The 13,634-nt window shown below is 44.0% G+C and overlaps 1 protein-coding gene and 1 pseudogene across 1 annotated transcript in view; one reads left to right on the forward strand and one right to left on the reverse strand.

Annotated features, from left to right (window-relative positions):
* LOC142577854 (sec1 family domain-containing protein 2-like) overlaps positions 1-4,919 on the forward strand; it is a 37,480-nt gene extending 32,561 nt beyond the window's left edge. The window contains exons 14-15 of the mRNA XM_075687292.1: positions 4,157-4,289; positions 4,798-4,919. Coding sequence (XP_075543407.1) covers positions 4,157-4,289; positions 4,798-4,869 — 205 coding nt within the window. The 3' untranslated portion in view covers positions 4,870-4,919. The remainder of the gene's footprint in view (positions 1-4,156; positions 4,290-4,797) is intronic.
* On the reverse strand, positions 1,709-1,875 carry LOC142568120 (U2 spliceosomal RNA; annotated as a pseudogene).
* Positions 4,920-13,634: the final 8,715 nt, after the last annotated feature.

Consider the following 13,634-nt stretch of genomic DNA (forward strand, 5'->3'; position numbering starts at 1 on the left):
TGCTACGTGCACACATCGGCAAATTTTTGCTCCATACTTGTTTGTGCTGATACTAGATGGCTAGAGTTGCATGTTCTCTGATGCAGTGGTACATCTGGGGATCCGGGATGTGCACAAATTGCCGGCTGCTGCTGCACCATTTTGACCAAGAGATTCGGTCTTGTGTAAGAGCCGCACCTTGTCAGAAGTTTGAAAAGTGCGGCCCTTACACAACTCTATACGGTAGTATGCCTGTGCTGCTTGTCATTGGGATTGATATCTGCATAATGCAAGAGTATCACTGACAAGCGGACTGCCAGTTTGCAATTTTTTGTCCTCACGCATGTTAGCACAGAGTCAATTATCCCAGACTGAAACCAATACACCGAATGTGATCTTTCAAGAATATGGCCCCCCACCTGTACACAGGAGGCGAAGGGCTCATGAGGGCTGAGAATTTGTGCTGTGGCTGAAAAACGTGGAGATGACTAGTACGATTCCTGATCACTACTGTGAATAATGAACTTCTACTATCAAAAGCTACGAGGGCACCGACAGGACTGCACAGCTGGTGTTCACAGTCACTGCACATATTAGAAGCAGGACAGGTGCCAGCGCAGTAGCTGCAGCTGGTTAGAGGCCGGTAGCAAAGTGTCCACAGGCACGATCTGCTCTGCCTGGCTTGCAAACTTCAGTTTCTTTAGACCCTGAAAACTGCTGTTGCCACCTCATACTCTGGGAGCAAGAAAACAGTGGCTGAAAGGTTGCATATTGTTGACATTTTGTCCCAAAATATATTTGAAATGCTTTTTATGATGTTGAAAGGTATTCCTGTAAGCTACAACTTACTGTTTTACTGCTAACAAAGCATCCTAGTGTACAGAGGGCTAACTGCTCAACAAGCATTGAACTGGAGTGTAGAGCATCAGCAGCAGTTGTGCTAAATCTTTTGGCGAGAATTGGCTGCAGTGAGCATTGCGTGGCCTTTCTGCCCATGTGTGTGCTTGCTGTGCTTAAAATACAATCTTGTCACCGTTTTCCTTGATTAATCAAAGCATTCTGCCACGTATGCTGGAAAGACACCTGCCACCCAAAGGGTCAACTGCAATTCTTGGCATTGGAAGTGTGCGTGACATGTTGAACAAGAGTGCATGCAACACACTGCCAATTAAAGGAATTGTCCACATTTGTGTGTTTGGTATGCCCCATAGCTTGGCAAACTTTTTCAATGCTTTAGAATTTTTTGCTATATACCAGCTGAAGCACCCAAATCCTGCCTCATGTATGTCATGTTCTTGCATGCCGATTGAAAATTAGTTTAGTGCATGGTTTAATTAACTGCACCAAGGCATATCAACTTTCATTACAATGTAGACTAATTTTCTATTATTGCTAGTTAGACACCAATTCACCTCCCAAAAGTAATTACCTGCAGCATTTTACAGCGAAGCTGTATATGGCTGGATTCCATCTATTTTTCGTATGCGTCGACAAAAATTATCATCGGCAGCTCATACCCTCCTAAGCAAGCAAAAATGCAATGGTTCATTCCCCTCGTAATGCAGAGGCTACAATCATTCAGCAAAGTGAAGCAAACAGTGCATCCATTCATTGGAATCACGTATACAACATACAGAATAGCACATATTTCAATAAAAAACAAGCTGAAAACAAGCTTTATCTGTCATTATCAGCAACGGCTCATACCCCTATAAGCAAGCAAAAATGCAATGGGTCATACCCCCATAGGGCAGAGGCTACAAGCGCTTGGCAAGCAAGGCTACAAGCACTCCACCAACTTGGAACAATAAGTTTTATATCTTGGGTCCAAATAGAGCCCTCATCACATATTAAGCTGATAAGAACAGATACTACACATTGACCTGCGTCGGCCATGTCTATGTTCACATTGCCCTCTCTTTGTTGGCATTCTAAGCGCTTGCGCATCTACAGTCGAACCCACTTATAACAATATTCAAGTGCCACGAAAATTCCATTGTTATAACCGGGTTGCATGAAAAAAAAAAATCAAAATCAAGGATGGTGTAGCTGTTCCGAGAAAACTATAATGGCGGGGAGACCAGTTCTCCTCCCCAACACCTTCTTCCATCCAGCTTCCGATTGTGTTGACTCGTTTGACTGTTTAACTCTGCTTCCTGCACACTCCAATCCCATGTTGTTAACAAGCCGCGGCTGTCGGCGTTCAAGAATGGCACTGCTGTAACAATTGCAGACGAGTCACGGGCTGCAAGTGACATACGAGCTCCGCCGAAGCATCGCTTTGGCGTCTCCAAAAGGCACCTTTTAGAAAATGCGGGAAGGTTGCCGCAGCAGCATCTCAGCTTGACAAATCGAGAAGAAACGCTGGGACGTGATCGCCACATACTTCCCGCTGGCTTGCATGAGAAAACTGCATGTCCGTCAGCCTTGCTTTCTTTATGCAGAGCTTGCGAACATCCTTCTCCAAGGCATCCAGGTGCTTCACGTAGTGAAGTGAAAGGTCCCTCGCGAAAGCAAGCCCATGAGGGATTGAATCATGTACAGGACCTCCCGCAGGGACAATGTTGAGGCAGCCTGCCCTACCAGGTTGGCGCTGCCGTCGTGGCCGTCACTACTGCTATCCGATGCAAGCACATTCGTGACGATCGCCTAATTGGTTAGAAGCACTTTGTTTCCAAATCTATGGCAGTGTGCTTTCTTTTCACCAGCAATGTCATGCATTGGATCAGCCATCTTCCGCTTCAGCAGCAAGTCAAATTAGGCTGAGAAACAACATGGCCTGGAACGACTTCGACGCAACGAACAAAGACAAGCATGAGCGACTTAATCAGTTAGCAGAATTGCGCAGAATGAGGGCCATAGAATAAAGAACCAACTGTGAGGGCCCAGCGAGCAATTTGGGAGCAGCGCCGGCAGTGTTGTCAGTGCAGTTGACGCAGTCTATTCATGTTTCGGAGGGTGGCGTGGCGCAGAGCTATGGGCGCAGCCCATTCATGTTCGAAGGGGTGGAAGGGCAACGGGAGAGGTGCACGCGGTGGCAGTTGGGGTGGCAGGCGATTGTGCAGCGACTCGCATTTCATTTTTTCTTTTCTAGGATTTCGAATTCCATTACTTTCCACACGAACAACCAGTAGCCAGAGCTCATTGTTATAACCGATAATGTGGCATGGGGACATTGTAGTAAACGGGTTATTTCCCCATAGAAAACATACAAAAGTTGATGGTGCAGCAGCCTTTCATTGTTATAACCAATATATTGGTAAAACTGGTATCGTTATAAGTGGGTTCGACTGTACTTTCTTTTCCTTCTGCTCTTCCGTGGTGGCAGTCCCGTGGAAACGTCATTTGTGTATAGTTTCCTCCGGCTCCTCGAGGCAGCAGTCCCGTCGTCTACACGAATGTATATAAAATTCGCGATAAATTGGCTCATAATTTTGTTCAAAATTCTGTCGCATGCTAAATAGCTTCACTGGTCATCCACCTTCACAGAGTGGAATGGCTCATGATTTTTTAATTCCTTTAAGTGCAATGCCAGAGTATACTTGTCTGGCTGCCGATGCACACCCCTGGCTGTGCTGAAAATATATGTGAAAGTGAAACACTCAGAAATTGCCATCTACTCGGGAATTGGCTATTAAGCAAAAATTTTATGGTAGGTTTTGTTTTTTATGCTACAGATGGGGTGTGACAAAGCTTGACTGCCTGTATTACATCTCTCTATGTGACATGGCAGACTGGTGCAAAGAGCCTGTGTTTTTTTAACAACACAGAAATTCAAGAACTTATGAACTGCTTTGGAGGACTTCAATGTTGATTACGTGGTGCCTACAAGGGACAATAGCGTTGACAAATATGCCATTGAGGAGCCCTAATTATCCTAATCAATATCACTAATTAGCATGTCATAAGCAATTTCTTTAATTTTCAAATTTAAATATTTGTTCAGTGTTCAGCAGCATATCCCCACTAAGTAGCATTTAAAGTGTGCTTATGTATTACTTAGGCAGAAATTGAATTTGTTGAAGTTCTGAAAAACACCTGGCAGCGAAAGGGTTTAATATGATTCTTGGCATGGGAAGTGTGTGCAATACGTTGGAATGCAACACACTGCCTGTTAAAGCCATTGTTCAGATTTGTGTGTTTGATATGCCTCTTAAATGCATTCTTGCACATGCAGACTTTTCAGAAGCACAAGCAAGCCACTGCCAAAGGATAGTCCAGTGCTTATTGTCTTCATTATTGGTGGCGTAACGGCTTCTGAAGTAAAGCTTGTGAATGATGTCACATCGTCAAGAAAATTGCCACAGCAGGTATGCACACCTGATATTTAGACTGCAAGCTTGTCTACTAGTTGCTTGAGGGTTCATATGTACCAGAATTAAATAAGAACTGCCAATTATGTGAAGGACCTTGTAACTTATGCAGATTATAGAAACATACTGAAGTACCTAAGCATGCTTCCATGCACTGGACGATATCACAGTTGTACAAAATAGCAATAGATTGAGATATGGCAGGCCAGACTACTACCTATTACCAATCCCGAGCATAGCAATAGATTGAGATATGACAGGCCAGACTGCTACCTATTGCCCATCCCGAGCGCCTGTGTGAATGCCTTATAACATTGAGCAAGGCTCTAGTCCGTAGTAATCGCAGCAGCATGTTGGCCCCTAACCACTAGCCAGCCTATGCAGGAGTTAATTGCACAAGTGTTTTTTTGCACTGACCCACCCAGCAATGTCGCCAATTTAGACACCAATGTGTGTAGTTTAGTTTCCCGACGCGTCAATGTTTTCTTCCTGTTCCCTCCCGCAGGTCATCGTTGGAAGCACAACATTAGCCAAACCACACCAACAACTCGGCCTCCTCGTTAGACATTCCACATGAAAGTTGCAATTGTGTGAAATGAATGAATGCAATAAACGAGAACATTTGTACGTGCGGTCACATATTTGCATGTGCAGATATTGACAGGAGTCTTGTGAAATTTCCCACGTTGTACTTGATGCCGGGCGTACTGAAGCGATGATCACGAGCAATCGTCCACAGGTGGCTGTTGCAACTGCCTACTGCACCAGATCATAGCAGTTTATATTCCCTGATTTTCGTCGCCGTCGCATAGGCTGCAACAGTGGCACCGATGAGAGCTGGGACTAATACTTGGTACTTCTTTCCGTACTGCACTCGAAACATCTGCTGGCCTATGTGAACAACACAATAGGACAAGGAACCTGCAGCTAGAGTCGACAGTGTCGTCCTAGTGAATCCTTCCATGTAAGAAACGGTTCTTTTGCACGCAGCATTCGGGGCTACAGACTGCATGACTGTATTCTGCAGCAAACAGATGCAAGCGGCGATGTCCCGCGGTACGGTCAGTAGCGTGGTCCACGGAATATCGTACAAAAATCTCACGTGACCTCATCCTAGGTGCCTAGGGACAGGATTGTTTAGGGACTTTTGAGAAGGCGCGATGATGGCGCCAAGGCCAAGCATAGCGCTTTAATCTGTGGCGTGATCTGTGGCCATATGGCGATATGGGCAACTTTAGAGTTTCCAGTGACTCTAGGCAACTTTACTGAGGACTGCCACCTGTCGCGCATAGTGGAGTCTATTAGGCCACATCCTCCCTCTTTCTCTATCATCTTTCACTTCCCTCTCCCCTGACGACGCTTCGCCGTGCTCCCTCACGGGTTGCAGAGTCAAGCGTCCTTCCTTTCTATAGATCACTATCATCGTTAAATCGGTTAGATCTCCGGCCGACGCCTACCCCTGGCTGTATGATGTCTCCGCAGTGGGTTAAGTATCTGTTGGCGAAAAGTCGTGCGGTAGTAGTGGTGTAGCATGTCGGCTTTTGGTCTCGGTGAACTCTGGTGGTGTGAGACCCGTATTTCTGAAGAATGCAGTGGTGCTGACGATCGAAATATTCAAGTGGTTTAGCGCCTCGGCAATGCGATTTGCTAACCGGCGCTGTGCAGCAGCGTCGCCGTGTTCGCCCCTTTTAGGCAGCGTCATCACATCGCACAAGCACCTTTACTTGACGAGCGTCGTAGGCGGATGTGGTGTACGTGTTTTTCGCCACGACTTACGTTACTTAAGTAATGCTTAAGGTGGTGTTGCCTCACAACTGTACACGCGTCCTTGAAATGGGCCAGCGCATGTTTTCGATCGTGTTCAGCGCTAGTGCTCCATCCGTGATTTCATGTGATTTACTTTTATTGTGGACTTTACGAGAATTATCGCGTGGTGCTGTGAACTTAACGGAACTTTGGTGACATCACATGGTCTGCCAGAATTCCACGAACTAAAATGCAGAGTAGATGTTTAATATTATTCGTACTAAGGGCGCGATAAACACGGTGAGGTGGAGCTTAATACTGTGCCCTGTTCAGCTGCATCTCTGCCCGTTTTTCGCGCTCTTAGTTTTAGCAATGGGACGCAGGGTTCTGTGTGAAGTTGGGACGAATGTATGTATATATGTCATCATCATCCTCATCTGCCTATTCATGTTTACTCCAGGACGAAGGCATCTCCCTGCGATCTCCAATTACCCCTGTTCTGCGCCAACCGATTCCAACCAGCACCCGCAAATTTCCTAATTTCGTCGCACCACCTAGTCTTCTGTCATCCTCTACTGTGCTTTCCTTCTCTTGGTAGCCATTCTGTTACCCTAATGGTCCAACGGTTATCTAGTCTGCACGCTACATGACCTGCTCAGTGCCATTTTTTTCTCTTGATGTCTATTAGAATATTGTCTATACCCATTTGCTCTCTGATCCCTACTGCTCTCCTTCTGTCTCTTAAGGTTATGCCTAGCATTCTTCCATCGCTCTTTGCACGGTCCTTAAATTGTTCTCAAGCTTCTTTGTTAGACTCCAAGTCTCGGCGCCGTACGTCAGCGCCGGTAAAATGCACTGATTGTATACTTTCATTTTCAATGATAACGGTAAGTTCCCATTCAGAAGCTCACGATGCCTGCCGTATGCGATCCAACCCATTTTTATTCTGTGAATTTCCTTCTCATGGTCCGGGTTCCCTGTGATTAGTTGACCTAGGTAAACATACTCCTCCACAGACTCTAGAGGCTGACTTGCGATCTTGAACCCTTGTTCCCCTGCCAGGTTATTTATCATTATCTTTGTCTTCTGCATATTAATCTTCAGCCCCACTTACACTCTCCCTGTTAAGGTCCTCGATCATTTGTTGAAACTCGTCTGCATTGTTGCTGAGTAGAACAATGTCATCGGCAAACCCAAGGTTGTTGAGGTATTCGCCGTCGATCTTTACTCCTAAGCCTTCCCAGTTTAATAGCTTAAATACTTCTAAGCATGCAGTGAATAGCATTGGAGAGATTGTGTCTCCTTGTCTGACTCCTTTCTTTATAGGTATCTTCCCACTTTTCTTGTGTAGAATTAAGGTGGCTGTGGAATCTCTGTAGATATTTTCCAGGGTATTTACGTAAGCCATCTGTACTCCTTGACTGCGCAATGCCTCTATGACTGCTGGTATCTCTACTGAATCAAATGCTTTTTCGTAATGTATGAAAGCCATATACAGAGGTTTATTGTACTCTGTGGATTTCTCGATAACCTGGTTAATGACATGGATGTGATCCATTGTAGAGTAACCTTTCCTGAAGCCAGCCTGCTCCCTTGGTTGACTAAAGTCCAGTGTTGTCGTTATTCTATTGGAGATTATTTTGGTAAATACTGTATATAATACTGGGAGTAAGCTAATGGGCCTATAATTTTTTAGTTCTTTAACGTCGCCGATGAAGCAAACAGTGTATTGCAGTGACGGGATGTATGGCAGCCCTAGTTCCAGCTTTGATGTTCCCACTACCCTGAAGGTACTGCCCCGCCTGTTTTACTATAATCTCAGGTGCTCTTGAACTCTCTATTTGCCGGTACTTTTATTTTCACATGCAGAATGGGCCCACTGCAATACATATATGTAGCGAGGTGAAGCTTATTAAAGTTGCCAAATGCTTTGACAGTGTCAGACCTAACAGCTTTAGAATGACATGGCCAATACAACAGCCCAGACATTCACTTTAACAATTTTATTAGGACTTTCAAACTATTCTTACAGCACAGAAAAACAATGTAAACACCCCAAGAGTTCATTAGCAAGTAATACTGGAAAGCACAAGTCTAGTGGCCAAGGGTGTGGTGAAACGCTTTAAACACTCAACCGACACACCTTAAGTGCTTAAAAATTTGTAGCATATTGATGCAGGTTGATCAGACTTACTGCAATATTGATTGCTTTACAATGAAAATAATAGTATTGGATAAAATGATGCAAGCGACTCATGTGCTGCTTGGTTATGCAAACCACATTGGTCCCAGAAATACCCAAACAGGGTTCTTGTTTATGCATGCTGCTTGCGTCCACTAATCTAAAGCTTTCTAATGTCAGCAGTATAAAGAGAGGACTGTAACAATAGGACTTTGAACTTCACAACTCCAATTTTATTTCTTCTACACTCGTACAACCTAAACACTGTGCTGTCGTGACAGCATCTGCCTAGCTCATTGCCACATTTTGCGACAAAATCAGTGATCACTCAGAGTTGCCTGTCCTAATATTACTCCAATAATTCTTTGAACAATTCATTTTTTAAGCACGAAGCATGTCGTGCCTAACTAGAAAATTAACCACGAAATGAGCTACTAGAAGTAGCTAAAAAATCAGCAGTGTTCTGAAGTCAGCTTGATTTGCAGCTACTAAAATTGGCTATTATTGAACTAGGGGAAGGGAGGAACAGCTTGAATAAACATGCCTCATCAGTGTGTGCTGCAGGCTAAGGCAGTGAAAGGAAGCCATTTTGGCATGGGTCTACCTCTGTTCCAAAACCAGGCACTGCAGCCGAGGCGACTTCACTTGGCTTTGACATCTTCAAATTCACTTTCCTGAGCACAGAATACTCAGTCGAGGTGAGCTCAATGCACATCACCCACACTGGGGATGCAAAGACGTATGGCCAAGAGGATGCCACCTTGACGAAGCAGACACCACAGACCTCAAATTAACAAATGACACCAACTATCCCAATTGCCACACCCTCCATTAAAACCAGAAGGGCAGTACACTTTCCTAGCATGGGCAACAGGGGCCTTCATCCAGAGTGTCAGTGCAACTCTGCCCCAAAAGGCAGCGACTATTATCCAGTATAACACTTGATGTAGGGGTGAAAATGTGCCACATTCACAAAATCGGGGTTTGAGGCTGGGACCATTTCCGTGATGCACTGAGTCTGCAGAATGTGAAGGTGTTGAAGAATCGCTAGCAACACGCATTCTTTACACACTGCAAAGAGCGACATGCGCACTAGAGCTTACTGGGGCAACATTCAGCCCTGACAAGCACCTGCTGCAACTTTGGGGTGAGCAAGCCAAGCTGCATACTGCATACTTAAATTGTGGCTGCATGCAGCAAACCCTGGTCAATGTTCTGCACAAGATTGAGCAGGCAAGATGTCATGCTAAGAAACTTGCCAGAGACTAGTGGATGGACCACTGCACGTCATTTGAATGTATAGGCCTCAGTAAGATGCGACACATTCTCAGCTATAACAGGATGAACCGAATACTGTAATATTATTGAAAATACGCTGCTTAATCTTCAGTGCACATCTAAGTAATTTGAGGAACAAGCTGCAGATGCTTTCCCCGACCACCTCACAGTGACTGACCGTCACCAGAGTTGTACACTTAAAGCGCACGTGGCAAAGATGGAGTCATATTGTAGATGTTGAGGAATCTTGCCGAAACGAGGAAGCAAGCACGATTGCTTGTAATCAATGAAATCTGGAATATTGGAATTCCCCACAGAGTGGAAACACTTGTTCATGATGCCACTACCGAAACCAGGCAAGAAACCTGACACAATAGACAACCTTTGATCAGTCTCACTCACCTTGACAGTGTGCAAATTGACTGAAAGAATATGCCTCGCGAGGATACACCACCATATGGGAAAGACAAGACTATTTCTACCTGTGCTAGATTGGTTTCCAGCCTAAGGTCGACACGTGTGACAATAGCTTCTTTCTGCATCAAAGCATCGCCAATACCAGCCGCTTTGTAGGAAATATATGTGGTTTCTTAGTCACAGTCGAACCAAGAATCTCGAGCATAATCTGCAATGAGGAAGTACTGGTGGCCTTTCATGAAGCCTGCCCAGGCATTAGGGTTGCCAGTGTTGCCAAAGCCTCTTATGCAACCAAATATTTGAAATATGAAGTTACAGTAAACAGCCAAAGACTTTTACCAACTGCACAGTTGGAAATGCAGGTAAAACCCGGACCAGCACACTTGGTTGCAGGAATGATTCACTGATGAGGTAAGAAGGTGACTTAACAGTTGGGGATAAGGTATACCAAATGCAAGTATGTGCAGTATGTATATGTACTGTTAGGCCGAAACATATGAATTTTCTCCAAAGCAACATCAAAAGCTTTTTTTTTTTCAGGATGCCACTCGTGCTTTAGGCAAGTGTGGATAGGGTTATATAAAGCTGCATAGGCAAAATGATACAACTAGGTACAGCTGTTAATGTAATATTCTTTCGGGGCTAAATTCTTGCTCCTTGAACTCATTCGAGATCATTAACTGTAGCACCAAAGTAGAAGACCACCACCAGAACAAAGGCATGTAGTGTGTCTATCTCAATTCTTGTGCTTATGCCAGTTTTCTTTTCTACAGCAATAGCTGCTATGGGCTAACTCCCCTGGTTGTTTACTGGTGTCACTGGAATTCCTAAATGTCTTGCTAGAATATTGCGAATGAAGTTCACATTGTGCTGCGAGGATTCAAACATGCGATCAAAAGATTGGCAGTTCACAATTCTATATTTTAGCCACCCTGCTGAAGGTACAGTCGTGGCGAATACTGATCCTGGAGAGCGCAATCAAGCCAACAGGTGCCAAGATTGGTTAACACCTGCTCAATGTCTGCGTACTGTATATAGAGCTGGCGTCCATGCCTTTAAGTTCTTACACATCACCTTCCCACTTGTGAAGGCAGTTCTATGTTAAATTTTCTTCTTACATGTAATGACAGTGATTGGCTGCATCTGCTTCATTAATCTTCTTCTAGTGCTTGGCTTCTCAGATTTATTGGATGGGGCTGTTGGTGTCTCGTTTTCCTCAAGCACAGCATGAGACCTAGCAGTGGGTAGCCCAAATACAGATTTGAGAAAACCAATACGAATTCAGCAGTAAGAAGCTAAAGTGTTTTGGTGGAGACCAGTGGCCAAGTCCAGATATGAAAGAGGAGGAAGAAAAGCAGAGTCTTTCCACTTCAACACTGGGAGGCACAACTCCCACAAATAAATAGGTCTCCGTACTTATTTTACTTCTCTAAAGGAGATTAATAATAATAATATTTGGGGTTTTACGTGCCAAAACCACTTTCTGATTATGAGGCACGCCGTAGTGGAGGACTCCGGAAATTTTGACCACCTGGGGTTCTTTAACGTGCACCTAAATCTAAGCACACGGGTGTTTTTGCTAAAGGAGATTACTGACTTGCATTGGCAAGTATTCACTTCAACAAAACACTGCATGAAGCAAGCATTTTGTGCATATTTCACTAGCTACTGCATCATCGTTTTACATTACGAGTGAAACTGCAATTTTCTTTATGCCACAACTTGCCCAATTTTGCGTTTTGTGGTAGGATGTTAGCAGGGCTATTAAGGCACTTAAATACTCGTGAATAGCAGTAGAGAAAAAAAGATTGAAGTAAGAAAGCAGCGGCTTTTTGTGCGTAGGCTTTGCATACACCTGGTGCTCTCATGGTCATTTCTTCCCTATCTGCTAAACTATTCTAAACAAGAAAAGCTTATACACAATTATTGTATTAAGTCAGACCACAACTAAACTGGAGGTATCCTTGGTAGGCAAAGTATATTTATTTGATGACATTTTCTGCAGCCCTGCTATTGGGCTTAAATTCCTTCCTCTTCAGCTGTGCAGGTTCATTAAGTGACGAGACAGTTTGACAATTTAAATCATTGAAAGACTTAGCAAAACCTTTTTTTGGGTTTTTTTCTTGGTTTCAGACTGCACATTGCAACTTTAAGGTGTTTTCCATGTTTTTTGCTTTAGTTTTTTTATGTGTAGGGCATGTTAAAATTTTTACACCATGTCAAGTATGTGGTGCCATAGAGTTCTTGGATGGAGTCTTGCCCTTTCATTCTGTACAATATGATGTCGGTTTTTGTGCTCAAGGTCGTTTTACATTTGAGTGTGATTATAGCATTTTGCTAAGTTTCACCCAAGCTTGAAAGATTGCTTCCCACTGCTGGTGGCATGACACAGGTGACTTTTCAATAAAAGGAAATCTGTCGCTTATCCTGTGCGCTGGTTGTCTTTTTGAATTACAATTTGTTGCCTATATTTGCTCTGTTGTCGCATCTCAGATTAGGAATGGCTATCATAGTTGACATCATTTAACCATATTGTACACAATGTGGATGATATGTACAGTACTTGCAATATATATGGCCACCATAAATACAATAAATAGAAGTTAATAATTCAAGAATAGTGCCTTCGCACGGTGATGCAGCCATGAATTTTGGCTATAAGGTACCAGCGGTGCAGGTAGCACTGACTGTGCAGAATATAGTTCAACTCTACTACTTTCAAAAATCATTGTTTTTGTCTGCATTTGTATAGCTTTAGTTCCTGTGAACAACACACATCTGATGGAAGAGTGGTTTGCACCTGCAGTTGGGGCCAATGAATTGCCAAATTTCTGCTCGTTTTCATGTTATTAGCATATTAGTAAAGGCAGTCATTTTTATAGTAGCCTGTTTGCCCAGTGTAGAAGCCGCTGCGGGGTGTCAGGATCTCCTACATATCTTCAGCTTTGCAGGGGACACAGCATCTGGCACAGAGTTTGTCACAGGGCAAGTTGAGTTTAGTCACTTGCAAATGGAGAACCAAGCTTGTTGAAATTGAAGTAAACCGCCTGTACACTCAGTGGCCTTCATTTTGTGTGACAAAGTTATAGCGACCCTTGCTTTATGCACTTGTCCGGCAGCAGTCTTTTGCTTTTGAAACACTCAGGATAGCTTTCAGCAAGCTGGACAGGAATAACACTGAAAAACCAGCTGTTGTTAATTGTCGAACTTATCATGCGACGCTTCATACTGTATGATGAGGGCGTAAATAAATGAGGGTGTTCCTCAAGGCCTTGTAGCACATGTCACGAGTTTAGAGCAGCATGATGTATAGCACTTTTTTGATAGCATGCTATAGGTTCAGCAGGTGTGGCCATGGTTTAGGCAAAGCACAAGGTCAACAAAACATATTTATGAGCAGCACCCAGGTAAAGGAGACGCTGGGAAAACTAGTGGGAAGCCTGTTGAACATCTGGTTGAGCCAGTTGCTGGCTTCACCAGGCAAAGTGTGATAAAGAGAAGAAAGTCATCAACACATCGGAAGGTTTTTACATATAGGCACTGTGCTAAGATTCTCCGGCAGGTCTGTCGTAACACGCCAACAAGTCTTAGTGCACAAGCTATGCACGACCAACTACATATGCCTTCTGTTCGGACAAAGAACTGCTCATTGTAACTAACGAGGATGGAATGGACAAAAAGAACAGCAGCTCCATTAATCTGGTCTCACTGGCATCAAC

This window comes from Dermacentor variabilis, chromosome 1 (assembly GCF_050947875.1).
Source record: "Dermacentor variabilis isolate Ectoservices chromosome 1, ASM5094787v1, whole genome shotgun sequence".
NCBI classification, from domain to species: domain Eukaryota; kingdom Metazoa; phylum Arthropoda; class Arachnida; order Ixodida; family Ixodidae; genus Dermacentor; species Dermacentor variabilis.